Source organism: Gavialis gangeticus, unplaced genomic scaffold (assembly GCF_001723915.1).
Source record: "Gavialis gangeticus isolate Ggan-Ray unplaced genomic scaffold, GavGan_comp1, whole genome shotgun sequence".
In the NCBI taxonomy this organism is placed as follows: domain Eukaryota; kingdom Metazoa; phylum Chordata; order Crocodylia; family Gavialidae; genus Gavialis; species Gavialis gangeticus.
This window is the reverse complement of record NW_017728992.1, coordinates 2,043,627-2,070,496: the sequence shown is the minus strand read 5'-3', so window position 1 is coordinate 2,070,496 and position 26,870 is coordinate 2,043,627. Positions and strand designations below refer to the sequence as shown.

General features: G+C 40.0%; 1 protein-coding gene across 6 annotated transcripts in view; it reads left to right on the top strand.

Moving 5' to 3' along the window:
* RPRD1A (regulation of nuclear pre-mRNA domain containing 1A) overlaps positions 1 to 26,870 on the top strand; it is a 73,059-nt gene that overhangs the window by 14,653 nt on the left and 31,536 nt on the right. For 4 of the 6 annotated variants that reach the window (XR_002098102.1, XM_019520638.1, XM_019520629.1 and 1 more), the window contains exons 2-6: positions 662 to 791; positions 1,574 to 1,680; positions 1,775 to 1,869; positions 5,204 to 5,330; positions 5,427 to 5,602. Coding sequence is in view for 5 of the 6 variants with exons in the window: in XM_019520638.1 (XP_019376183.1) it covers positions 662 to 791; positions 1,574 to 1,680; positions 1,775 to 1,869; positions 5,204 to 5,330; positions 5,427 to 5,602 (635 nt within the window). In the remaining variant the exon portion in view is untranslated. Of the gene's footprint in view, positions 1 to 661; positions 792 to 1,573; positions 1,681 to 1,774; positions 1,870 to 5,203; positions 5,331 to 5,426; positions 5,603 to 6,793; positions 6,894 to 26,870 lie in introns of those variants that run through there. The other 2 variants (XM_019520658.1, XM_019520653.1) reach the window with 2 other exon arrangements.

Sequence of the window (26,870 nt, the reverse complement as noted above, 5' to 3'; positions counted from 1 at the left end):
ACCCGTGGATTTAAAATATTTTTTTTACATTTTATAGTTTGTAAAATTTTAGGACAAACCCCCCCCCCCCCAACACCTCCTATATAAAAGCAAAGCAGTTGCTTCCCTGAGGAGTATAATTTAATAAAGACTGTGGTAAATGACAGTCTAGCAATGTACCGGTACTCCTAAACCTAACCTAACATAGCTTAAGTTTAGGAGTTGAAGCCTCATTTAATGGGAATAAGTCACTTAAGTTGCTTAGTAGTTTTAGGTCTCTTATGGTAACACAGGGCAAACATTCCTAAGGTTACAAGTTCATTGATATACTTTGATTCACAATGTTGTGACTTGGAAAAACTTCATTCCACCTCTAAATTTGAAGCCTAATAGGGATGCTGGGGATGGATAGAATTTGAAGGAACAATTTAAAGGAAAATGGAGATTTGTTGCTACAGGAGATAAGGACAAGTGTGATGTATTTGATTTATTATAATGATATAGTTTTCCTCTGCAACTGTGTTATTTGTATATATTTTTCCATTGGTAATCAATACTAGGCAACTTTGTATTTTTAGATAGGTCCTTTACAGCATTATTCTGCAGAAATAGTTTTATATCAGTAACTGCTTTGTATTACTGTATTGGTTTACTCTTTTATTTATTTTTTTCTTTTTATCAGCAAAGTCAAACAGGAAGCTTACTTTCCTATACCTGGCCAATGATGTAATTCAGAACAGCAAAAGGAAAGGACCAGAATTTACAAAAGACTTTGCACCGGTTATAGTGGAGGCTTTTAAGCATGTTTCCAGGTATGGGGAAAAATATATTGTTTGCAGTGTTGGTAAGGATTTAAATAGTGAATACATCTATGAAGGAGAAAGCCCTGAAAACATTTATTAGCAAGTTAACCTCTCATCTACCCAGTGACCTTCATATGTGTTGATTAAATAACCATTAATTTGGATCTTCATTATACTTTTTAAAGTTTCCTGTTATGCATTAGTTTAGTTAAAAAAAAATAAATAAATAAAAAAATATCATTTGGATAGTGAATACATGGTTATTATATTTTGATCTCTTTAATATACATGTTTGTCTACATGCAGATAATCTTTTTTTTATTTTGAAAAGCTGTAAGCCATCTTTGTTTTGCATATTAGAATGAAGGTAAACCTTTGTATTTACTTATGCTATATGCTCACACCAAACTTCTGGATCTGTGGGGAATCCTGGCCCATGTGTGCTGAATCAGATGCACTGGCCTTCAGGGCCTAAAGGTTGAGCACCTGTGCTGTAAATAAATCATGTTTTCTCATGCATTCTTCAATAGTGAAATTAGAGTTGTGGGCCAAGAGACTTGTACTTTAGCATGACATACTTGCTGCATGGTATTGGACAGATTACTTCTTGTGCCTTGGCTTTCTTCATGTAGAACAAAGATTTTTCTTACGGGCATGTCAGAAGTTAGATTTATTTTTACGTTTGTAAAGCCAGTTTATTGGATAAAAGACATCATAAGGCTGCATTGTTTGATACTGGGTATATTACAATTTTTTATTAGCGGTGATTTTACTTTTCTTCCTTGCAACAGTGAGTCTGATGAGAGTTGTAAGAAGCACCTTGGCCGAGTACTCTCTATCTGGGAAGAGAGGTCTGTTTATGAAAACGATGTATTAGAACAACTTAGGCAAGCATTGTGTAAGTATATTGTGAACACAAGGGTGTTGATTTCTCTCTTGTTTTAATATATGGTTCCTTGAACTGACCTTTGGATCTGTCCTTTAATTTCTAGATGGTGACAAGAAGGGTAAGAAGCGCACGTATGAGCAGATACAAGTTGAAGACAACAACGGTTCAGCCCGAAGTTCTCCAACTGACCCTCCACAGGTAGATGTAAATGTACAACTTTAAATATTTCATAAGGTTTGGGATACAGTTACAATGACTGGAAATTTATAGTACTCACTCTGCGCTATAAGGCTTCCTTTTAAGATCTCGGTCATCGCTTGACATAGCTAGTAGATAAGTAAAAGTGCTTCTCTCACCTCTGTTTCCTCAGTTCTTGGACTGATTTGAATAAAACAAATGCTAGTGTAACTCAAGGCAGCACTTGTGCTCTCAGCTGTGCAGACAGTATTGATCCCAGAAGTACCAGCTGCTATACATGCCATTATATTGGAGGGGAGGGGAAGGGAGAGGAGATGGATATCACTGTTAGATGCATTAGCTTTGCTAATAATTCCCTCATGCTGATGCTCGTTCATTCATTCACAGTAATTATAAGTTCTGGGGTGGTGCTCTTAAGGATGTAAAGGAACATTGATAGGCCAGAGGAAATGACCTGTAAAGTTTTGTCTTGTTAAGCTCCAAATACTGGGGATAAGTAGGAAGATTAAATTGAACACTAAAAAATATAGGTTTGTTTTTCTTAAACAACTCTGGTGTACATTATTCAGTCCACCAAAATCTACTATGTACTTTTTATTTGTGGGCTTCCTGAAATATGTATCTTTTAAATCTTGGTTCTGACACATTAATATCGAAGTATCTTATAATTTCAGCAAATTTGACACTTAATACATGTGCATATTAGTTTTTTTATAGAACTTTAAAATGACAAAAGCTTGCCTTCTCAGTAAAATAAGGAATATATTAAACTAGGATTATTGTAAGTTTGTCAACAATGTTTCTGTTTGAAGTATGATTCCACAATAGCCAACTTAAATTTTGTTGCATACCTATGTCCCAGAATATATTATGCAATGAAGGAAAAAAGGTTATTTCCTGAGTTTAAGGCTGCATAGAGCAGGATCAGAGCTTACTCTTCAGCTGATTCACCCTTCCTTTCCTCCTTAACTAAAGCTGAGGGCCTAGCTGCTGCTGAAGACTGATCTGCATGGGCATGTTCAGTACCTGTGCTGGTCCCAGCAGGATAAAAAGCTGCCCTGGCAAACAGCTCAGGTCTACTTGCTCTCAGGAGCTTCTGGGGCCCGGCCACTTAGTATCTGGGGACACTACCCCTTATGGCAGCTGGACTGCTGAAGCAGCATCCGAAATTCACCATTTAAAATACCCCAAAGTCCATGTTCTTCCAGTTAGAACAAAAGACCACTTCAGGCAACCCCTGCTTAGCGCTCTTAATTGGTTCCTGAAAAGGCGAATGTTAAGCAAAACAAGTGTTAAGTGAAAAGGAAAATATTTGACAGCTCAAGATGACAATCGCAATTGTTTTTAATGACCCAAGATGGTGACCGCTAGCATTATAATGAAACTCACTGAGTGCTAAGTGAAATCGGGTATCAATTTAAAATGAGCTTTATAGCGAAATAGCGTTAAGTAGAACAGTGTTAAGGGGGGGCGGGTTGCCTGTGTGTGTGTATGTATATAGAGGGAGAGAGAGATCAGTTGGGCCATGTCTTATTGCAATATTTACAATGTTAGAGCAATTTGGAAGTCTACAAGTGTCACTATCATCATAATAAAATACATTTTAAATACCTATATGTTTTGATGTTTGCTTTTGGTTTTCTTATCACATAATGGGTGTGTGATGGGGGATGTAGGATTTGCAGGAGAGGGGTGGGAAGCGGTGTGGGGGGACTGTGTGGGGGAGCTACTTAGGAGGGGTGAGTCCTCTGCCCCCCCAGAGGGCTCACCTGCCCCACACAGCACATGGACTGCCCTCCTGCAAGGTCCAAGGGGGAAGCTGGGGAAGTGATTGGGGAGCTGTGGGAATGAGGGTGAAGCTGGGGGAGCAGTTGGGAAGCTGGTGGAAGGAGGGGGAAGCTGAGGAGAGATCTGGGAGCTGGAGTAAACTGGGGAGCTGGAGGAATGAGGGGGAAGCTAGGGACAGATCAGGGAGCTGGGGGAATGAGGCGGAAGCTGGGGAGAGATTGGGGAGCTGGGGGAATGAGAGGGAAGTTGGGGAGAGATCAGGGGGCTGGGCTGGGGCAGAGGCCTCCCCATGGTCCACTCCCCTCTTTTCCAGGCCCCCCTCCCATTCCCTACTTACCTGGAACAGAGCCCGGGTCCAGGTCCCTGCAGCCTGCCCTGCTGCTTGCCCCACACAGGCAGGCGGCGTGCTTCAGCACTGAGGCAAAGGCCAGCCATAGAGATGCTCTGGCTGGCTACTAGAGCATCCCTGTGGAAGACAGAGCCTCTGGCTGCCTCAGGGCAGAATCCAGGACTGTGCCCTGGCCCGCTTTTTTCCCCTGGGGTATTTTTTTGATACCTGGTTCTCCAGATACCAAATTTTGAGCAAATTTATCAAATTTGCAGCAGTAAAGATTGCAATTTATCAAATTTGCAATCTTTTTGCACCAAAGGAGTTTGAGACACTGCAAGAGGCACGTTCACACTTGTTTGGACGCACCTCATGAGTGGATCTATGATTTTAATTTTGAAAAGAACTAGAGTCTATAAAATAGGGGGAGAGAGAAACTAGGAGCAAATAGGAAAATTGCCTTTAAAGGTTAGCTTGATTAGTGGAACATCAGAACCATTAAAAATGAGAGACAATAGTTAGCAACTGACGGAGTGAAGGACAATGAGCTAGTAAGGCAATCGACTTGCTCAGTTGCCTGAATAGTAATGCCACAGCTGTTGCACTATGGAACAGGAATTGGTGTGGGGGGGCTTCTATCCCATGCAGAAAATAATTTTCCCTGCTTAATATGTGTACCGCAATTTGGGGAGAGCTGATTTTTGGGGAAAATGTTCTGTTTTTAAGAAAATGCAGGCACTTCATTGTCATCCTAATTCTGACTTTTTAGTTATGGTAATTCATCTTGCCAGAAGTTTTTAAGGCAGCTAGGGGAATATCAGGCCAAAAGAGTATTAGAGGTAATGACTTGGTAAATCTTGTTGCACCAACATTTTTGTTACTAACTTCTTCAGTGTAACAAATGCACATCTCTTGAGACTGACTGACTTTTTTTTTATTGTTTTACTGCTGCACAAATTAAAAATGTAAACTGAAGCCCTTTTTAACGGGACATGATTTGAAATGGGGAATGCTAATGCTCATCTGTATGGAATTAATATATGTAGTAATGATACTGTTTGCTTCACCAATGGGGAGAGAATATTATTTTTTTAAGGCTGCCTTGGGCAAAATGCTCTTGGGCTGATGCATTCTGTAAATTTGTGAAATGGCTGACAATTTGTATCATGATTTGTTGACTGAATCTCATTTAATAATGTGGGGGGTTTTCTTTTTCAGACTACAGATCTCATTAGAGCATTACAAGAACTAGAGAATGCTGCCTCAGGAGATGCAGCTGTTCATCAGCGGATAGCTTCATTGCCTGTAGAAGTCCAAGATGTGTCCTTGCTAGATAGAATAACAGGTAAGACCTGAGATCCAGTAATTGAAGTATTAGTGTTGGAGCTTCACAGGAGTTTTTGTAATGCGGTGCTGTACTTTTTTTTCTTTTTTTCTTTAGATAAGGAATCTGGAGAACAACTTTCCAAAATGGTAGATGATGCATGTATGTTGCTGGCGGATTACAATGGCAGGTTGGCGGCTGAAATAGATGATAGAAAACAACTAACTCGAATGTTGTCAGACTTTCTCCGATGTCAAAAAGAATTCCTTGCAGAGAAAGAGCATAAGTTGGAAGTGCGTAAAATTTTTGTTAGTATATGTTCTTCACTAAACATAGTATTAAATGTTTAGTTTGTTTAAAATTTCTTCCTAAGGGTAAATATTAGATCATCACTCCTCAGTCTTTACTTCCAGTGTGTGACTAGCAGGAATTCTTTTGTTGTAAAATTACAAAAAACAATTTTTTTTCTACCTTAGGGGGGTGTTGTTTTTCTTGGTGTGTGCCTCCAACAGCTTGTTTTCTGTTGAATTGCACAACTTCTCCAGATACAAACCTTAACCTGTATTGAAGGGGACAGTATTGAGTACTGTGGAAATAGGCGGTCTTCAGTAATATTAAAATCTCAATTTGCTCAGTGTATTAAGTCCTAACGGGTTTATTTGACCTTACAGGAAATTCTGAAGATAAACTACTTGACCTAATTTGGTGCATCTTGTGTGAAACTGAGTTATTTTGAGAGTCCTGATGTCCAGCTCTGCTTTTGAAACTATTTATATAAATTTCCTGGGTTTAACTGAAGCTTAATTGGTCAGTCTAGCAAGGATTTCTAGGACCAGATTATTTGCAGCAGTATTTTAGATGTAGGTCAGAGTTAGCCTGCTTGTGCTCAATCTTAAACAAACAAACAAAAATCTTAAATAGCATTTATGTCTGTCTAGGTTAGATACCTTTGCCTGAAGCTGTTCTTTTATAAAAATCTGGTAAAAAACTTCACTGTTGGAAACAAATGGATATATTTCTCTCTCCTTCAGAGAGGTGTTTTAAAGTTTATACTTCTGGTTTGCAAAAAAATGTTTTATAAATAGAGCAGTAGTGTCTACTGATGTAGTTCAGTAGCATTGGAATGGAAACTGCCAGGAATTCTTGCTAGTCATTTACTGGATCTATAGGCCTAGATTGGGACATCTTAAGAAAAGAATTATAGGTAAGTAATATTCTCTCATTGCAGAACAATATCTATGTGTACCTTTTCTATATAAGAGGATTTGTACCGGGTACATTTTAATTAACTTTTACTTGATTATTCCCATTAAATTCAAGGTACTGTATGCATTGAATTAGCTTGATAGATGAATTTTAACAGCTGGTAAAGTATGTTTGCATCAAAAGCTAACCTTGCAGCTTACTAGGTGACTTAAATACCATGGTGGGTAAGTAGTGTCATGTTACCATCTTTCAGTATGATTACTTTAACATCTATCTAGCTTCTGTTGCAGGTGGTGGACATGGACGTATCTTCTAATGATGTCACCATCCATTAGTACACACATCCTGCTAAAAATAAATATCAAACTCAAAATCCTGTATTGTCTCTTGTTTTTGAAAATGGAAGAAAGGAGAAATGCAATAACTGCTCATTTTAGAATGGGTTTACTTTTCATTGATACCTCCCATATTTTTCACAAACACACCTCTTAAGACTAAAGGAGATGATAAGTGTTGATGTAGTGTTTTCTTCCTGGAGGTTAGTTAACAAAAGTTTTAATCTGCTGGAGTAAAATTTGCACCTTTTATGGGACTAAGGTTCAGACATTCCCAGTAGATTTAAAGTCTGTCAGTCCTTTGACTTTTAAAGTCACAAGCTGAGAAGTTCAGAAAAGCTGAGAAAATCACAGGCTGAGAAAGCAAGGTATTTGTGTTCTGACGGTACATCAAGTTGCAGTATTACGTTACATCACAGTGTCAAATTAGGAATTTCCAGCTTTTGTCAACACTAGCACAATAAGAATTTCACATTTGTCAAGTCAGCGTTTTTCTTAAACTTGATGACCATATCTTTGTTTGTGCTTTGTCATAGCCATGTCCCTTCCCTGCCCCCCCCCCTTTTAGAAATCATACACATTTGCTTTTCTTGGATTTTCTTTTAAATAGTATATTCCCTCTGCTCTTACAGAAACATGTTCAACACAATATAGTAATTTGGTTTATGAAAAGTACAAAGGATTAATATGCATCTGACAGTATATGGGCAATAGAGGAAATATTTCAGAAGGCTGTGCTATTGCCAGTCAAAGCTATTTGAGCGGAATTTATGTTATTATATTGAACAAGAGAATAACAAATTAGACACATCAGAAATAACGTTCTAGTTTTAGAATATTTGTGAAATATTTATCAAATAGAGTGAGGTGTCCTTTGTAAGCAAGTTTGTCGAGACTGTGAGTGAGTTGCCTTTGCAGAATTTTTCTCCTCATGGAACTACCAAAAGCCAATCTGTTGTATTGAATGTGATAGACAGCTAAGGTGTTGTTAGATTCCAAATGAAAAAAGAATTGGAATAACAAACAGGCTGCCATGTCCAAACTAAAGTGACTTCTTTCATACACTTAAATAATACTTCTTTCCTAAATCCTTACTCTAAGATGCTTTTGAATATCCTGTACTTTGAGGCAAGGACATACATTAGCAAGAAACTTTGCTATGCAGTTGTATTGCTAATACTTGTGTAGTGAATGACCCAGATTCACCAACTTAGAATAGCATCAGTAATTTGCCTTTCCAAATCTAGGGAGGAAACAGACGTGTCTTACAATCTGTTGACATTCCTAGATAGAAGTTGAGCTTGAAAAATTACTTGAGCAATACTCTAGCAGCCCTTTTAAGTCAATCACATATTAAGTTTTTTGTGCCTTCCCCCCAGCCAAATGGAAACAAACTGCTAAAAGATTGTATTAAATGAGAATTTCATCAGAGAGCCATGTAAAAGGAACCTGACTAAAGATTACACTGAACACACAAGCTGTGGAAACATCATTCTCTATTCGGATCATTTTTTGCATAAGCAAAACCGGTTGCATCATGAGGCAGTACTGGGCTGGTTGTTACTTGTTTGTTTATTTATTTTAACCCTTTCAGATAGCAGATGAGATGAATGATATGACATCAGTGTTCATGCCTCCTCTGAACACGCTTAGAATCTGAACTGCTATCAACTTTTGCTGCTGGCTGATAGGCAGTGCCTTGGAAATTTGCTTTCAAGAATTGCTTATGAACTGGCTTGTGGCATACATTGGGCTTTTGGACAGCTGCCTTTACCTCTGGCAGCAGAATTTCTCCACAGTCCACTTAGTTTTCCTTTTCATTGACAAACTTGTGTGTAAGCTGACGTCATATCAAACACTTCAGAGGGGCTGATTTAAGATTCAGTCCAGTTTCTCATTTGTATATACTGTGCTACTTGCAAACAGAAGACACTTGGTATAAGGTCCCGTTTTCATGACTTCAGGTTCTTACCTCTGGATGAATATTTTAAAATGTGGGACAGTATTATTTGGATGTCTTGTGTTGCTCTGTGTGGTGCAAGGCCAGGAGACAATTTGCCCTTGTCTGAGACTGTAAAATTGTGATGCACAATTTTAATTTTTTCTTTCCTCACCACCACTCCCTGAGAATGAAATGTTAAAATTCCTTTAATCAGTCCCTTAAATAATTAGTTTTATATTTCAATCAAAATGTTCAGAGGTTAGATTAAACCAGGTTTGTCAAATGTACAACCCGTGCCCAGATCCATCTCATAGGGGGAGAGGGAGGGTTGACCTAGGGGACTTGTCACTGCAGCTGTCAGTAGTGAAGGAGTTGTCTGTTACTTGAACTCCTGCGTCCCTGCTGAGGGAACTGCTGTGGTTGAGCAGCAGCAGCTCTAGCTTCTGTGGCAAGAAGCCTCGCCTCTACCCAAACCAGATCTGGAAGTGGGTCATTTTGCAATGAGCCAAATTAATTGAATCTCCACTCCAATCCCCAAGTTTAAGCAAATTACTAGCATTGAGAGCTTAGTTATACATTTTTCTCTCCATAATACCTGTTTATAATCTTCATCTTTTTCAGGAACATGGGGACCATTTCATGATTATTTTTGGGTGATCTTTAGTTCTTGCATTAAAAACAATTTTTCCTGTCACAAAATGACAATTGTGTGCCTTATGAGGTGGCATAATACATGACCCTGATAATAGTTCTTGCCTGCAGCCCTCTTCTGCCTCTCCAGGAACATCTAGTTGAAGTTCTGGCTGCACTTTTCCCAGGATGTTTTACTTCACATCCCATCTGTAGCCCCACAAAGTACTGGGACATTCTGGTAAATCTGGCCCTGATGAAATTGTCTACTGAATTAGGAAGGAGATGCCAGTTCAAGGGAGTCTGGGTGACTGGGAGGCTGTCTTCCTTTCCCTTGTCAGTACATCTCTCCAAACTCCTCCAAGACCGTTTTAGGCTGGACATAAGGAAAGACTTCTTTATTGTCCGAGTCCCTAAGGCTTGGAATAGACTCCCTCCAGAGGTGGTGCAAGCACCTACACTGAACTCTTTTAAGAAACATTTGGATGTCTATTTTGCTGGGATCCTTTGACCCCAGCTGACTTCCTGCCCCTGGGGCAGAAGGCTGGACTCTGATCTTCTGAAGTCCCTTCCAGCTCTAATGTCTTTTTAAGAAGAGTTCTAGTGGGCACTAACTGGAGTTATCAAATGTTTGCTGCTTTCCCTTGACATGCTAGTTATTAACATAGGTGTACTTCTGTTCCTTTTTTCTCATGATTTGTCTCATGGAATTAGTTATACACTTAGAGGCCTCTGTCTAGCCAGGGGGAAGAATAGGGGCTTGTGTAATGGAGAGACCTGTCTTGGTAACTAATAGCATTAATGCCCAAATACTGCATTCTTGTGTGTGTGTTTTGTTTTTTTTATGTAGAGAAGGAAAGTTTATCTTAGTTTTTGAAATCAAGGCCCAGTTAATGATTTTCACTTTTTTTAAAGCACTGCTTTTGGGGGGCCACTGTAGTGGTGTCAGTATTGATCGCTGAGCATTATATATGACTATTCTCACATTATTCAGACAGTATATCAGCATACTTTCTTTTTTAAAGTTTCTTGAAGCTTTCAGGTTTTTGTCCTGTCAACTTGTTTGGAAGTATGTCTTGTTTTCCCTTGTAGATGTTGTGCGGTGATAGAAAAGTATCTAAAAGCACTTATAGGCATCCGTTCAGAAGTCAGCCTTTAGTTCCCCTCCCCCCCCCCCCCAATGTACTAATCGGTCTGTTTGTAGTTCAGAGCTCCAAATTGCATAGGTTTAAAATAGTTAAGAGCTACAAATATTGAGTATCTTTAAGTTGACAGGGAGCCTGTGTCTAGACTAGGGGTCAGCCACATGTTTGGGTAGAGTGCCAAAACCACCTGCAGCCTCGACTTGTAAGATGTTGGCACGCTGGGGCAGCTGGCAGGAGAGTCGCAAGGGGTCTGATCCTTGTGGCAGCACAGCCTGAGCCCCTTCCCCGTCATCTGTCCCAAGGCGCACATGCCAAGCAAAATGCCTTCACATGCCATGCTCTGGCACCTGTTCCAAGGGGTTGCCTACCCCTGGTCTAGACCATATCTTTTAATCAAAATATTTTTTTTCTGAAAGTGAGCACCATGTTATACCTACTCTCCATTATGTATCCAAGTCCAAGACTGCTCTTAATTTAGGGTAGCCCTCTCCAATAAATAGAAAAAATTTAACTTTGTTATAATTCAATTCATCCTCACCACCACTGCAGCATGTAAAGCAGTGGTAGGGAGGGAGGCAGGGTGGAGACAGTGCAATGTGATAGGCAGTTTTACCGCCTGCTGCCTGGCCCTCAGCCTTGTGGGGGAGGCCCATTCTTCCCTTGGAGTCACACTAGCTGCCACCACTCTCCTCCCCCACAGTGCCACTTTGTACTGGTTTCCAAGATAAGGGCCTTTGTACTGGTTTCCAAGATGAGGGTCTTTTTTCTCCAATGTTAAACAGGAAAAATAATCTCATCTTGAAATTGAGTAAATTTGGTAAGTCAGTAACTAAATTGAAGAACAGGATTGTTTTTACAGTTCTTATGCAGCACTTAGTTATACATGAGATGTGCTTGGAACTGGGCTACACTCACTAAACTTACTTATGGACAGGTTGGTGACCTATTTGTTAAATGTAATCTCTCGTCCCTCTCTACCCCGCAATTTTTTCTTAAGGTCTTTTTGAATTCATAGTTTCATAGTTGGTTTCATAGTTGGTAGGGTTGGAAGGGACCTAAACAGATCATCAAGTCCGACCCCTTGCTGTGGGCAGGAAAGGATGCTGGGGTCAAACGACTCCAGCTAGGTGATTGTCTAGCCTCCTTTTGAAGACCCCCAGGGTAGGGGAAAGCACCACTTCCCTTGGAAGTTGGTTCCAGATCCTAGCCACCCTGACTGTGAAGTAGTGCCTCCTAATGTCTAGCCTGAATCTACTCTGTCAACTTATGGCCGTTATTCCTTGTTACTTCCGGTAGTGCTCAGGGGAACAGGGATTCTCCCATTGTCTGCTGGTCTCCCTTGGCAAGTTTAGAGGTGACCACCTGATCCCCTCTTAGCCTTCTTTTGCGGAGGCTGAATAGGTTCAGGTCCTGTAGCTTCTCATCATAGGGCCTACCCTGCTGCCCTTTGATCATGCAAGTGGCCCTCCTCTAGACTCTCTTGCTGCTATTCACTTCCCTCCTGAAGTGCGGCACCCAGAACTGGATGCAGTACTCCAACTGAGGCCTGACCAATGTTGCACAGAGGGGGAGGATGACTTTCCTGGACCTGCTCCTGATACGTCTATGGATGCACGACAAGGTGCGGTTAGCCTTCCTGACCGCGTCCCCGTATCGGTGGCCCATGTTCATCTTGGAATCAATAGTGACTCCAGGATCCTTTTCTGCCTCTGTGCTGACGAGAAGGGAGTTCCCCAACTTGTAGATATGCTGCTGGTTCTTTCTCCCCAGGTGCAAGACTTGTCTGTATTGAAACCCATCCTATTCTCATCTGCCCACCTCTGTAACCTATCCAGATCTAGTAGCCTGTCCCTCTCTTCTAGCGTGCTCACTTCTCCCCACAATTCAGTGTCATCTGTGAACTTGAACAAGGTGCTTTTCACCCCCTCCTCCAAGTCGCCGATGAAGATATTGAACAGTGCGGGCCCAAGGACCAAGTTCTGGGGAACCCCACTACCCACATCCCTCCAGGTCGAATAAGACCCGTCCACCACAACTCTGTGAGCGGCCCTCCAGCCAATTTGTGACCCATCTGACTGTAGGCGTCAGCACCACAGTCTCCTATTTTTTTTTTAATGAGGATGGGGTGAGAGACAGTGTCGAAAGCCTTCCTAAAGTCCAGAAAGACTAGGTCCACCATGACACCCGTGTCCAAGGCTTTTGTGACCTGGTCATAGAAGGCAACCAGGTTGGTCTGACAGGACCTGCCTCTAATGAACCCATGTTGATTGCCCCTAAGCATAATCTCCCCTGCTGGTCCCTTGCAGATGTGGTCCTGGATAATTTTCTCAAAGAGCTTGCTTCATGTAATTTAAGGGGAAAAGAACTTTGTTTTCCCTGGAAAAATCAGGTTGTGACTTGCCACCTCTAGCTTGGAAGACTTCAGTAATGTTTTGAAATGTTGGGCCTAAGGTAGAGCTGCGGTCCCGTACATGCTGGCAAAGGATGGTCCCAGCAGTCAGTGCATTGCGCAGGCTTCTGGGTTTCTCAGTGTGCAAAATAAGTACAGTACCTCCTACTTGGCTGTAAGGATAAGTAGGTAAGGTGCTAATAAGTAATTCAACAATAGGTTTACTCCTGCTTAAACAAACTAACGTATCTGTAATATGTTTATGAAACTTGTTAATACATTACAAGAGCCTTAATATTAAAGCGTGTCTCATAAACATTAAACAGCGTAGCTGATTACTCAAAGCATATTAGATCAGGTTTCAGGCTTTTGTTACTCTACCATTCCAGACTTTCAACAAAAACCAGGGTATTGTATTTCATGCACACGGAAAATAAAATGAAGCCAGTTGTAGTAATGGCATGTTGCCTAAAATACAAGCTTTAACGTTTGAAGACCCGAGTTGAAAGCCTGGTTATTGGTACCACCATCCATTAAATAAGTCTAGCAAGTCACACTTTCTGAGTCTGTCTTCCCATCTTAAAATAATAATTCCAGGTGTTAATTTGTTACAGTTGGGTAAAGCATTAGAATCTTTAGGTAGAAGATGAAGAACACCACCAGAAAGGAGTGGTAATAGGCAAAAACCTCATAATATAATTTCTTAGTTTATAATTTAAAAAACTTTAGCTGGCTCTGTCACTGCTGAGTCGCATTTTTGAAGCTTTATTCTGTGGCTTCCTCTTTAATGTCTACTAAAAATTCTGAAATAATATGTTAGATCCATTCTTCTCCACTAGATTGTGGGTGCCTTTATTTTGAAGGTTATTTACTATGAGCTAAATGAAGGCATTGGTTTGTTGATATATCTGAGATCAGCTACAATTGTGTTGTAAGGCTTTTAAACAGCTTATTCCTGGCTTTTTCAAGCCAGAAGCTTGAGAGCCTTAAACCAAAATGAGCGAAGATACCTCAGACATCTTCAGGAGAGCAATCATTCCAGGTATGTAAAGGATTAATTTTTGTGTGCGCTTTACAAACTGAGGTGACTTACATGGCAAACTTCAGTGGCAGCAGTTGTGCTTATGTATTTCAGTTTGTTCTAGGAAACTTCTGAGCATTGAAAAGAAACAGTGTAAGAATATAAAATTTCTGGATTGGAGGGGAGAATGAGAATTTGCAATTTAATACAGCAGTCTAAAGAGCATGCAGTTTATTATTTAAATAAAATAGTTCTGCTTCCAAAGAACTTGTCTTCCAGATTCTAGCATGAATAAATATTTCACGTCACATATTAATATAATCAAGTTTAAAAAAATGCCTACATCTAGAACTACTTAAAATTCTTGTAGTCTGGAAAGTGAATTGGAAAGTCATGCCCCTGGTAGACCTGCTTTGTCTCTTGGTCACATCTACTAATTATAAAACCCTCTTGACTTCAAACTTCTTGGAACCCTAGTGATGTCAATGGGACCTCCGTGGTCACTACTTGCAATCAAGGCGCAACCCCTTTTCAGAAGTTCGGTCACCTATGTGGAGATGTTACTGTGCTTGTTGAGTAAATTTAAATTACTTTTCACTATATCCTCCCGTCGCCTCCCCCCCTTACCCACCCATCCACATCAGTAGTTAACCAAGTTCCATTTTTATGATTATTTTTGCAACTTTATGCCAGCTTGAAGTTTTAACTTTAAATTTCAAATTCTGTTCACATTATCTACTTACTAAAGACCTCTGTGCTTGTCTGTTTCATCAATACACCTGAATAAGCCCAAGGAAGACTGCAGTTACATAGGTGCTTGTATTGGGGGAGAGGAGAGGGGGCATAGCTTAAGACTTAGACACAAAATTACCCTGGACTAAATGCTGCCTTACCTTCATGGTACTACATGAGCTGAGAGAAACAATTGAGGCCTAGTTCATCTGAGCAGGACCTGAACAACATATATTTTTAAATTTTCTTAAAACCTGCAGAAAAACCAAGCTTGGACATTATCATTGGAAAATATAAAGGTCACTACATGAACACTTGAAATGACTTGCACTTTCACAGTAATGGTTTTGTATGCTTCTGTTAACAGAAAAAAAAATTGTTTTTGTTTGAAATGTTCTGTCCTATTAATGTTTTTGGTTGAAAATCAAAGGTTACACTCAGAAGGCTTACTTTCTGCAGCCATGAAGTTGTAGAAACGTACTGAATTTCTGCGTAATTTAAATGTTTGGACTGCCACACAGAACACCAGATATTTCTAATATGTGGCAACTGAGCCTGATATATACAAATAATTAGACTATTTTGATGTACCAGAAACACCGTGTTTGGCAGTAGACCAGTTCTGGGGTGGCAAAGAAGGTTCCCAGGCTGAATCCAGCCCCATGGCTCCTGGAGGGGCTGGTTATTTGGAGGCAGGGTGAGTGGAGCCAGGGCCCCCTGCTGAATTCTGGCATATAGAGACAGGTCAGCAATGGAGGGCTGAACAGCATGTGTTGATTCCCACAGCAGTTAACTCTTCAAGGCCAGATCAGGCCCATGAGGCACTAGCCCAGATGAACTGGGTAGGGGAGGGGGCAAGGAAGCTTCCCATCCTTGGACTAGTTGGTTGGAAGGGCTTGGCGGAGAGGCTGATGTACTGGATGTGTTCCTAGTGACAGATTAAATTTGAAGGAAGGAGGGATATGGCAACAGCTTCTTCACTTATCCCTCTCTAAAGCTTTACACTGGTGGTGGAAGATGTGAGGCAAACTTGACACTTCTGCTCCAGTCATTCATTTCAGATGTTTGATCTTAAATCACTTGTTAGACTGCTAAAGCCTTCTTTTTGTGACACTATTCTGCATTCATTTTTCCAATGTCCCCCAGTTCCTGGAACCTTTAAGTTTATAACACATTGAATAACTTTTGACTGTTATGATGGTCATAACCGCCCCCCCATACAAACACCTTTAAGATTTACTAAGCCTGACAACTGTTAAGTGAAACTGAAAATTCTGTGAGACTCAATATATATGTAATGCAGGATAGCGAAGGAGTATTTTAAGAATATACATTGTGCTCAGAATATGCCTCCATAATTTGGTATGCTCAATGTGTTTTAAAATGTAACTTTTTTGTTGTGCTTTTTTACACCTAAATTAACATATGTAAGGAACTATTTCAGCTCCTGCTCTAACAAATGATTTTGGACAACAACATCATCCTTGGAATTTAGTTAATCAAACGTTGCATTCTCCCCTACTCTGGCATTGTTTTAAGCTATTCTTTTGCGCTAGTTCAGAGTTTAAGTGAGGGAGGTAAATCTCCAAAGGGTCAATTTAGTGTTGGAACCTTATGTAGCCAGGCCAGAGCAGTTACCGAATTTTAACGGTAGCTTTTTCTTGAGTCCTGTTTCCAGTAGAATTAAAAATTAGAAACTTTTTAGTCTGCTACTGAAACTTTTCCTTGTGGTGTTTAGTTCTTTAATTCTAGATTGTATTGATATTCTGTAATGCCATTACAAAAGGGAGTAAGCAAGGAAGTGTTTTGGTCATGCAGTAAATTCAGGGAGTAAGTTTCATATCAAAACATTATTCCTAAAATAATCTCACTTGCCTCCCTCTTGCTTCAGAAACCAAATTTTAAAAGAACTTTGTTGAATTAGGCTATAGTGTATAATGTGTCTCACCAGTATGCGTCACCAATAATATAAGCAAACTTGGTCATCAGTTGAAGAACATCAGCAAATATCCTGTCTAGTAAAAATATTTCAAGGAAGAGAACTATAGTAAGCTGATCAACATGGCACATTTGTGGAGAAAAGGGCCAGAAGCTCCAGTTGAAAGAAAATGGAGGTTTGCCCCTTTACTATAGAAAATTTGTTTTGGAGGCTGCAAACAGATACTGCTTTTGTGCTGTCATTAACAATTCCATGGCAAGACAAACATCAAGTACTGGTGCAAAAACGTTGCACTGTTATTTTGCAGTGGATGTTTGTTTGCTTTATGAAGGGAAATGAGCCCCTGATGCCCAGGCAGTGCCTGCCTGGGTTCCTACATTTGCATAGGTAAGCATTCAGGAATCTAAATTGAGGCATGTCTGCAAACGGAAACTCAGGTTCTCCTCTTCTGTTCCTCAGGGAATCTGATTTGCAACATGTTTCCACAAATAGGGAAACCCAGGTTCCCCTATTGACAGATGTGTGCCCACCTGTTGTCCCGCAGTGTTGGGCCCTGGCTGCTCCTGGGTTCCATACAAAAAAACTGGCCTTTCTTCCTCGCTAAAGGGAGCAAACAAAACCCCCATTTGTTTGAGGAATTCTTCCCTCTAGCTTATTGGTATAAACTCTGTGGTGGCACTGTTTTTCATAAATAGGTCAGCAGAACAAAATAATCTTTTTTCAAGGGAAAGGTAGTATACAAGCATGTCACTTCCATATTGAGATAAGTTATGTTCCTCTCCAGCCTCTATATTCTCACACCAGCAAAAGGATCTGCAACCCTACAAAAGGAGGCAAAATTCTTGTCTCAGAGCTACCTCTGGTGGATGGTTTTTTATGGTGTAGGGGTATTGGGGCAAATCCAGGGGGTATGGTGGTACACACCCTCCCCTTCCTATGCACCCCCCACCCCCAATTCATCTTTCACTCTGATGATCTGTAGAAACAGAAGGCCTGAACCTGATGGAACTGGGCTGCCCAGCTCCTGTCAACCTAGGTAGGCAGTCAGTGGTGCCTGCTGCTTAGCACTGGCCTTGAAGACCAAGGGCCTGATTCTACCTGCAGGCCCCTTATCAAAAGCCTCGATCTGCTGTTGTAGACTTGTAGTGTTAGAGTACCTACTTATATATACTGCTGGTGTCACGACCCATAACTGAGTAATCAATTACAGTCTCAGTCATCAAGAGCTGTCTAGACAGGCCATTTGAATGTTGTCTTTCTAGAGGAAAATTGGTCATATAGACTGTATTCAACATTCAGGCCTAAATCCATACTGGATGGGATTGAAACAATGGTGGGACGGTGACACAACTGCCATAGACCAATGTTCTCATACTTCCTTGTCCTCACCCCTGCTTCCCATCCCCTGCAACAATTGAGACTGTTTGATTATGTTTAAAGCAAAGCTGTATATTGACCCAAACTTACTTTTTATCAGTTTTTGCCAAGAGGATCCAGTTGCTTTTATTTCATGCTTAGCATCACCAACTAGATGCAACAAATATTCCCCCACCAGATGCAGAACCTCTAGGAACTCAATTCTGCTGAAAGTCACCAAAGATTTTGTATTTGTTCTTCTCCTAAAGGAACAGCCGATTCATTCTAAATGCAGGATCACTTTGCACAGTCCTTGTTGGTTATGACTCTGGAAGTTGCAACTGAAATGAAACAGACATGGCTGAAGCAGATGTAAAAACAGCAGGAGATGTGATTCTTTTCTATTAATTGTTGTTAAGGAACTTTCCCATTGTTTCTTTCAAGTCTTACATGGCAAGGTGATGTAGGGGAATAATGGAAGAGTAGGTATTTATAAAGAACTGGTGTAGTGACTGCTAGGGAGAAAACGTGGGTTCTATAGAAAACCTGGGATTGGCCAACGAAAGACATCTTTTGTCACAAGGAAGAGCACTGACCTTGCATAGCAGTCACTGGCAAGATAAGGTGTAGACTTGTCTTTGCTTTCCAGTCTCCAGAATTGTCCAGGCTAAAAGTAAGAGCCAGACAATATTCATCTGTATCTGTCCAGTTAGAAACCATTATAGATGGCCCTTTCATTCTGGTAGCAATTAAAACCTGACTTGGCTTACTTTGAGAAGTGGTTGGCATGGAAGATTGTCACCTATAACATCTGGGTAATTAACACTTTGGAAAATGAGTTCGGTCAACTCACTAAGGAGGAGGACTGCTATATTGGGGGGATTTGTGTTTATTAGGTGAACTAAATATGTCTATATTTTTTAATGTTAGCCTGTTTGTTTCATTTTGGCAATATATATCCATGATAACATCTTTATCTGTCCAATTGAGATGCTCCTTTATGGAAAAAAAATCGGTACTCATTTTCCCTCTCCCTTTCATCCCCTATTAACAAACAGACAACCCCTAAAGTATTTAAAGGCTGGATTCCTTTAGGGCTATGGGGCTGAAATCTTAAAGCATAATAGTTGTCTGAATACTAAGCATGTATTTATACTGGCAGATTTAGGTACTTTCCTGCTGGTGATGGGGATTGAAATGGTGTTGTAGAAAACTTAAAAGCATTTTGATGTGTGCTGTCTAATCTTGCAGAAGAAAGTTCTAGGTAAAGTATTGATTATCTTTACTGCTAGCAGCTCCTATTCCTACTAGCAGTTCTATAACTATGCCTGTGGAAGATTTCCCTAAAAATCTCGGAAGTCTAACATTGAGCCGTGCTCTCAGTCTCTTGCTGTTTGCATTGTTTCTTCAGCTTTAACACCTCTGTGAATCTTTTTTGGGTTAACCAGGGTATTTAATTCTACCCAAACCCTTTGCCATTTAATTTCTGGTATGTGAAGTTGACATCACACCAGGCCCCCCTGTAAACATTCATCAGTGTTTAGTCTATTTGAAATCACGAGCACATTCCTAAATAACCTAAAACTTAATGGCGCTATTGTCAGTTTTACAAAACAATTAGACATACAGCCGCATCAAAAACAAATTAGTTAGCAAAGCTGTGGTATACAGGATTAGAATCTTGGAATGCTGTGCATGGTCTAATGCAAAAAGAATATTACTGTGTATAACTTCTACTTATGCTTTTAGCACCCCAGTAGAGGTCTGTATTGTTGTGGCAGTCAATTTGCAGTATATAATACTTGGGCATGGAGTGCAGGATGTGCTGAGTATACTAGTTCTATTGAATTAATGGCTTAAAGCAGGGTTCCCAGGATATAATATTAGTGACACCGCCCTCTGATCAGTTTGTATCTTTTGTCCAATTCTGTCAGCAAGATCAAGCTCTCCTGCTTGATAGCTGGAGTGATTGTTGCTGTTTTTTACTGTCTTGGAGGTGGTTGTTTTTCCTGTATTTTGGACATTGGGTTAAATGGAGCTTTAAACTTGCCTGATTTGAAAAGAAGATCTTAATAGCTTGTTTTTCACCTTATTTTCAATTAAGCTTCTGAAGATGAAGAATCAGTAGGACAGATCTCTGGGAAAGGAAATACTGCAGTACTTTATTCTTCTAAGAATGTGTAATGGTGGAAAAGTGGGGGGGAAATTGCAGGTTATCATAAGCAGCAAGCTTAGCAAAGAATATAAACCCATAGTCAGGTACACTTTGCAGGGGGTCCACTTCTATAGCTAGTGGCTAAATTTAGGTCTTGGGAAAAAGAAGATGGTCTCTTGTCTATAGATGTTTATTACAATTGATGCCAGGTAAATACCCGGAAATCACCAGTTGCTGCTCTCAGCAATATGACTGCCTTTGTATGTGTGTGCATGAGAGAGAATTTAATCCTGGGCCCAGGTCTCCATTCATTTGTGATAGCTGGGCTTGCCTGCTGCTTTGCTGAAATGAGTGCTTTTTATCTTTCTTTAAAACTGGAGCTAAACTTTAGATTGGGAGAATTACTGCTGGAACTATGGACTGTTTACAACAAGAACTAGCCCCAAAGTATTTGAGGCTAGTTCAACTATACCTAGATCAGACCAAGTCCCTAGTAAACAGGACTTGAGAGTAAGTTTCATCTATCAGCCTGCCCCTGTCCTTAGGGATGCTCCCCTCTTATGGTTTCCCTGTGTTAGTCAGGATTTCTTGAGGTCTTACACTTTGATATTAAGCTGCATAATTGTAGGAAAACAGCTAAAATATTTGATAGTTGCTGCACCCAAGGTATGTGGTTTGGAAACCTAATGGGTATATTCTTTTCTTTAGATGGCAAGTACATTTTAAAAAACCACTTAGAACTTGATAGTAACCAGTTCAACATCCAACCTGTAAATTAGCTGTAAATAGCTGTGGCTTAGTGCCCCCCCCTCCCCCCCCCTGCCAAAACACCGCTGGCCTGTGCAGCAAAAAACTGCCCTGTCCTGACTGGTGCTGAGTTGGGACCAATCTCGGGGGGCGGCATGTGCCCCCTCCCCTGGTGTCCCACCCTACCAGTCGCCTGTGCATCTGGGTATTGTGCCCAGTAAGCCAGTCTCCTTTTAACAATCCACTGTAGGAAAGCAGTGGATTTTAGTGGCAGACTAAAAGCTGCTGCTAAAAGCAAGCTGCTTAAATGCAGAAGTTCACTCTGGAGGAAATAGTTATAGCAGTTGGCATTAACATTGTTAATAGTCTTCTGAGGTCTCATCCTTTCGTATCCTTGCTAGGCTGATTGTGTAGTCAACTATACCATCCTTCAAGTCAGTTAATTCCCTGTGCTGTTCTGCAGTACTTGTGCTGGATTAAGCAATACTTGTTGGATGTCATTTCTGAGAGAGCACCAAATGCCAAGCATTTACCTCAGAATCCAAGACCTGAGAGGCTTTCCCCCAGCACTCTGCATTGTCTGGTGCAGCAGTGGAAGGTTGATAGTGATGATACAGTTCTGTCATTGAGGAAACCAGTTACTCCAAGGAAGGATACCTGTGAAATAAGGCAGAGGCAGATAGCGTTAAGGGTTAAATCGCCCCAAAATAGATCTTGCACTTAAATGGTCCATCTTGGACAGAAGGGTTTGACACTGGGAAACCTCAACCATAGTGCTACATCTGGATGCATTTTCACTACATTTTGCTGCTGGGTGTATAGTCATCTCTAGAATTTTGTCCGCCCCACAACTTCCCCAGTGAAAGGTATTCTTCCTCTCTGTATAATGTTTTTGAATGTACTGGTATCATCTAATACTCTTCAAAAAAGTTTTGCTGCTGTCCATGTTAAACCTATAGTTTTGGGGTTAGGGATTGTTTTTTGTCTTCTAGATAGTCCATCCTTATCTCAACAACACTGTCAATCTAGCTGGCTTCCTGTATCTAACTTAGATACTGTGGACTGATTGGATAGTGTCCCACAATGCTGTGTGATAGCAGCTGTGAGCTGTCCCTTTTGGTGTACTGTGTAGTCTCCGGAGCTCATCTCGCCTGCTGGCTCACAGCAGACAAGATGCCAGTGGGATTGCTAGTTTCAGCATGTGCTTGTTTTATATTGAACTGCTTGCAACAGAGAGAACCTTTTATAATGGTTTCTTTAGCCATTATTTTCAACATCTCTATTAAGAAAGTAAGAAAGCAGCATGTTCAAGAATGCTGCAACTAAGATGTTTCTTTTGACCAATCAGTGTCTTCTGCTTTGTACTGAGAAGAAACAGCAAATCTTTTGTACATGGCAAAGAAGAGGCATTTTTCTACACCTCCAGCCATTTTTTGCTGCTATTCGTAACTTTTAGTTGAACCACAGGCCTATGGTCCTGAAGCAATATTTCTTTATTATTTGGTTACCCAGGACCAATGGAAACTCCTCTGAAGGCTCCTGCTTATTGTGAGCCTGAGAGAATGTGCAGGACTCCTAAACACTAATGGAAGCATTTAAAGGTAGGCGAGCATGGAAGCAATCGCTCTGTAAAACTACAATGCTTCTCTACTGACTGGAAACACCTTAGAAAACTTTGTTCCTGATCAGTCTGTCTCATGCATGGGCAGGCAAGGAAAAAGCTGGCAAGTATGCTTGTCAAATCTCTGTGAAGGTGTTAAGAAAGCACAAATTAGCTGGCATTGATTAAATGTTTTTTTCAGACTTTAATTAGTGGCCAAAATGTTCTGAGTAATTGTGCACAGATCCTGTGTCCCCATTCACCCAGTGAAGCCATAGCAATCTCCTTAAGTTCTCAGAAATTCTTTACCCTGGAATCCAGAACAACTTTGTACTTCAATTGTATATAACTGTAGGATGAAATAGGTCAAGTTTGAAGCCTTGGTTATCCAAACTAACTCATTCTATTTGATATTTAGGTAATTAGTGGGGCTGTAGTGGTTGAAAGATTTAAAAAAAGAAGAAAAAGCAAAAGAAAACAGATATTAATGTAGAATAGGGACTAGTCTGGGATTACTAAAATCTTTTAGTTCAGGTCTGGATTATCCATCTGTAGTTGCACAATTGGGAAGCACAAAGAATGACAACAAAAATTGTAGGATGTAATATTTAAATTTATATTATAGCTATATTAAAAATTCTTACCTGCATTTAAAGGCTAGGAAAAATAATTTCTTATCTGGACTGTAACCAGGAGGTAAATGTTAACAAGTACCTATCTCTTGAATAAATTTAGAAATTCCTGATAAAAAGCAAGCTATCATTGATAAAGTAATTGAGGAAGAGGGGACAGTCTGAATATCTCTGGTGGGTGGGGGAGGTATCCATTATATGCTGAGAGAAAAAGGGAGTTCAGGACTGCATCTATAATTTTAAACCAACTTCCTCATAAGACAAATTCATGGTATTCTTAAATTATGACCAAAATCTAATACTCGGTAGAAAGCTGCTTTTGTTTGTTCATTAAAACACGCTCATAATCTTTTCATAATAGGTTCTTTGAGTTCAACAATGTGTTCTATATTCTGCTGTAGCCTTATTTTTTATAACGAATCAGGATACTTTTAATGTCATAGTGCAGCAGCTTCACTGCAAGCTTAATTTTGAGAGAGCAAACTTATTTAATATGCAGTTTACTCTGAAAAATGTAAAAATAGCAGTTTCTTACTTCTACCTGTCATTGATTAACTTTGTCAAAGACAAGGTTTTACTTATTCCGTTTAGTTGTGCAGTGGTTGTGCAGAAGTGGGGGAGGTGGATTCTACTCCTTCATGTGCACCATTAGCAAAATTAATTTCAACATTTCAATTAGAGACCTAAAAAGTTATGTCCTCACGAGCATACTGAAGTTGCACAGGTGTCAGTGAGGACCTAACTGATGATTTGTGGGCGAGAAGGAAAGACCTCCACCCTCTTTGACTTTTGCAGATTTTGAATTCAGCTTGCTGGGCATCCAGTTGAAGATTCATCTTTTTGCCTTGTCAATAGGAGCATTGTAAATCTGTTGGTGTTTTTAGAGTCACTTTTTTGGTGAAAATTATACTGTACACTTGAGGCAGATTTTCTGTTTTATATAAATCATGATAGGATTACTTAATTTAGTGTCAGATACTTTATTGTAGGTTTCTTTCCTCTCTTGTGGATAAAATGTTACTTTCTCTGTGGTGGAGTGGCACAGATGAATGAAAGGAATGTCCAAGGCACTTATCTGATATCAGAGCCGTGGCACAGGGCACGTTACCTTGGGACAGGTGGAGAGAGAGACATTGCTGAGCGCACTTTAATTTTTTCTTTTGAAAGAAGCTATCTCTTCCCTTCTCTGTACCTCCACTACCCCAGTATAATGTGAGCTGTGTGCTGTAGAATGTAGGGTTTGTGCTGTTGACTGTGAGGGTTGCCATACCTTGCAGCTGAATATTGCACACTTGCTGGTAGGGAAGCTAAACCTCCCTTCAGAACATCAAGCAAATTTGCTGGCCTGCTGTTTTTGGCAGAGATGGATGTAGAAGGTTAATGCATCCTTGGTCTAGGATAGAACCAGTTTGATTTTTCCCACTTTCCCCTTGTGTCTTATCTGACCGGAAGAAGAGCCTAAATATAGGGTGAACAAGTAACTCAGATCCCATTCAGGTTTTTATTGTGTTTTTTTTTTTTTCCCCAGGTGAAAAATCCAAGTAGTATTCTAATGGAATTTGACAACTATCATCAACTCAGAAAGTATGGGGTGGGGAAAGTGGAGATAAGGATAATGACTTTCAGTTAGTAGTTGCATGGGTTGAATATGAAATAAGTACTTGCAGAAGAGGATGAAGAATCTGTAGTTCCCATCACTGTGGTATCTTAAGAGCTTTGCAATCTTCTTGATGCATTTTTTTCTCCTAGAACCTTCATAACAGTGCTGTGTCCACCCAATATAAAATGAGGCTTAGGAACTGAGAGGTTTTCTTCACAGCAGAGTTTGTTCAAGTGAGAACAAACATGCTGTAATGCCCTAACACCAGGTATGCCATCATTGGTAGTGCTAGAATTTCTGGGGGGGTTTCCCCATTGCTCTTTGTGCTGCAGTAAGCCAAGATGTTTTTATATGTCTTAGTGAACTGTGGGAAAACTTGTCTGCCTTTCTGAGCGCACACAGGGTGAATTTTGAGAAGGTACTGGAAGATTGTCAGGCCACAAGTGATCTTAGTTTCCATCTTCACAGTGAAAGCGTGTGCATTATCAGCCTATTGAATGTGAAACCCTGGCTGTAACCCAATATCCCATCCAAACTAGCAAGTCTGAGTTTAAAACACTGACAGATTTAAAGTGGATTGTATTTTAGTTGTGGATTAGGGTGGAGAGGAGAAGGGCGTAGAAGCAAAATACAAGTGAAAACAAACTTGAATGACTCGCACAAGGCTATAGAAATAAGCACATGCACAGCTGGGAATTGACAGTTATTGATCTATTAATCTACCTGCTGTTGCCTTTTAGTTTTACTTTTAGTAGCCTCTGAGTCTAATAGTATTATATTGGGATATGTAACTAAGACCGAGAAGAAAAAAAACCTTGGACTTCATCACATTTGAATGACTTTTCAGAGCGATCACATAATTATTTTATGAATCTGTCCTATCTGCTTGTTAGGAACCTTTTCTTTTCAATACTTTATTTCACACAGAAGTTTTATTCTTGTTGTTTACATTTTTCTTTCTTGTTCAAAGTAATTTATTTTTTAACACTGAACAAGAAAACATTGAAAACTTTCCTTATTATTGGCCTGCTTTTTAGCTTTGAAATAATACACTTTTTCTACATGCAAATATGGACATCATAAAAACTATACATATTTTTAACAGTATCTAAGGTGCTGCATTAATGGCCTGGTCTTCAAAGGTCAGCTTATTTCAAGTGTGAGTGTAACTCTAAATCTACAGCCAAAGAAGCTGTAAAGTGAAGCCACAGGGAAGTCTATTAAATTGGGAAGTTTATTGTAAAGGCCTTTAAACGAAGCAAATGTGGCAGATCATCTATTCCTGATGGAGGAGCATATAATTTAAACTCTGTAGCTGCAGCGCTCTTGTATATGGAAGTATCCCTGATAGTATTCAGACTTTGTAAACTTTAGGTAATATCCATTGCTGGATAGTTTCATCGGAGGTTACCCCATTTTACGTTACTGGTGAATCTGATGTATTTGTACGTGTATGCGTACCCTTCAGAGACCTTGTTTCTGGCCTGCCAAAACTTAAATCAGCAGCATTAGGTGATCTAAACATTCTAATGATGACTAGATACCCTTTGTAAAATGAACACTGGCCTGTGAAATGCAACTTGTTTAATGTAGTAGCAGTAAAAATTAGCAGGCTGTTGTTGTGTAGCCCAGGTGTGCTTTGTGGGAAAATGATTTGTAGTAAAAAGATGGGGGTGGAAAATTGTGTGGAAAAGTTATACATTTTTTCTTTTTAGTTTGGCCATATTTACTGCATTCTTCCTCCAACCCTTCTCCGTTCTTAAGTTTCCCTGCACTTAGAATTCTCTCTCTCTCATATCTGCAGTTGCAGTTCTAAATATACTTTATGACTCAACTCAACAGCCACTTATTTCTTTTTGACAATAAAAAAGAATTCAGTCTACTGAACAACTCTGTTTAATGTTTCCAATGAAAAATGAGTTAAGTCACTGGCTATGCTCAAACTACCGGTGAAAAGTTGATGTGGCTGAGAGGGAGAGAGAAATTTGAACCTAGCACTTGTCCCCTCCAAAGCTTTTTCTTTTTGAATTCTGTAGGTGCCTCTCATCACTCCTACCAGCTACATCTCTCATATCCTTGTCTATTAACACACAGGATTGTGCACTTTTTTTTTTTTTTTAAGGGAAGGAAGA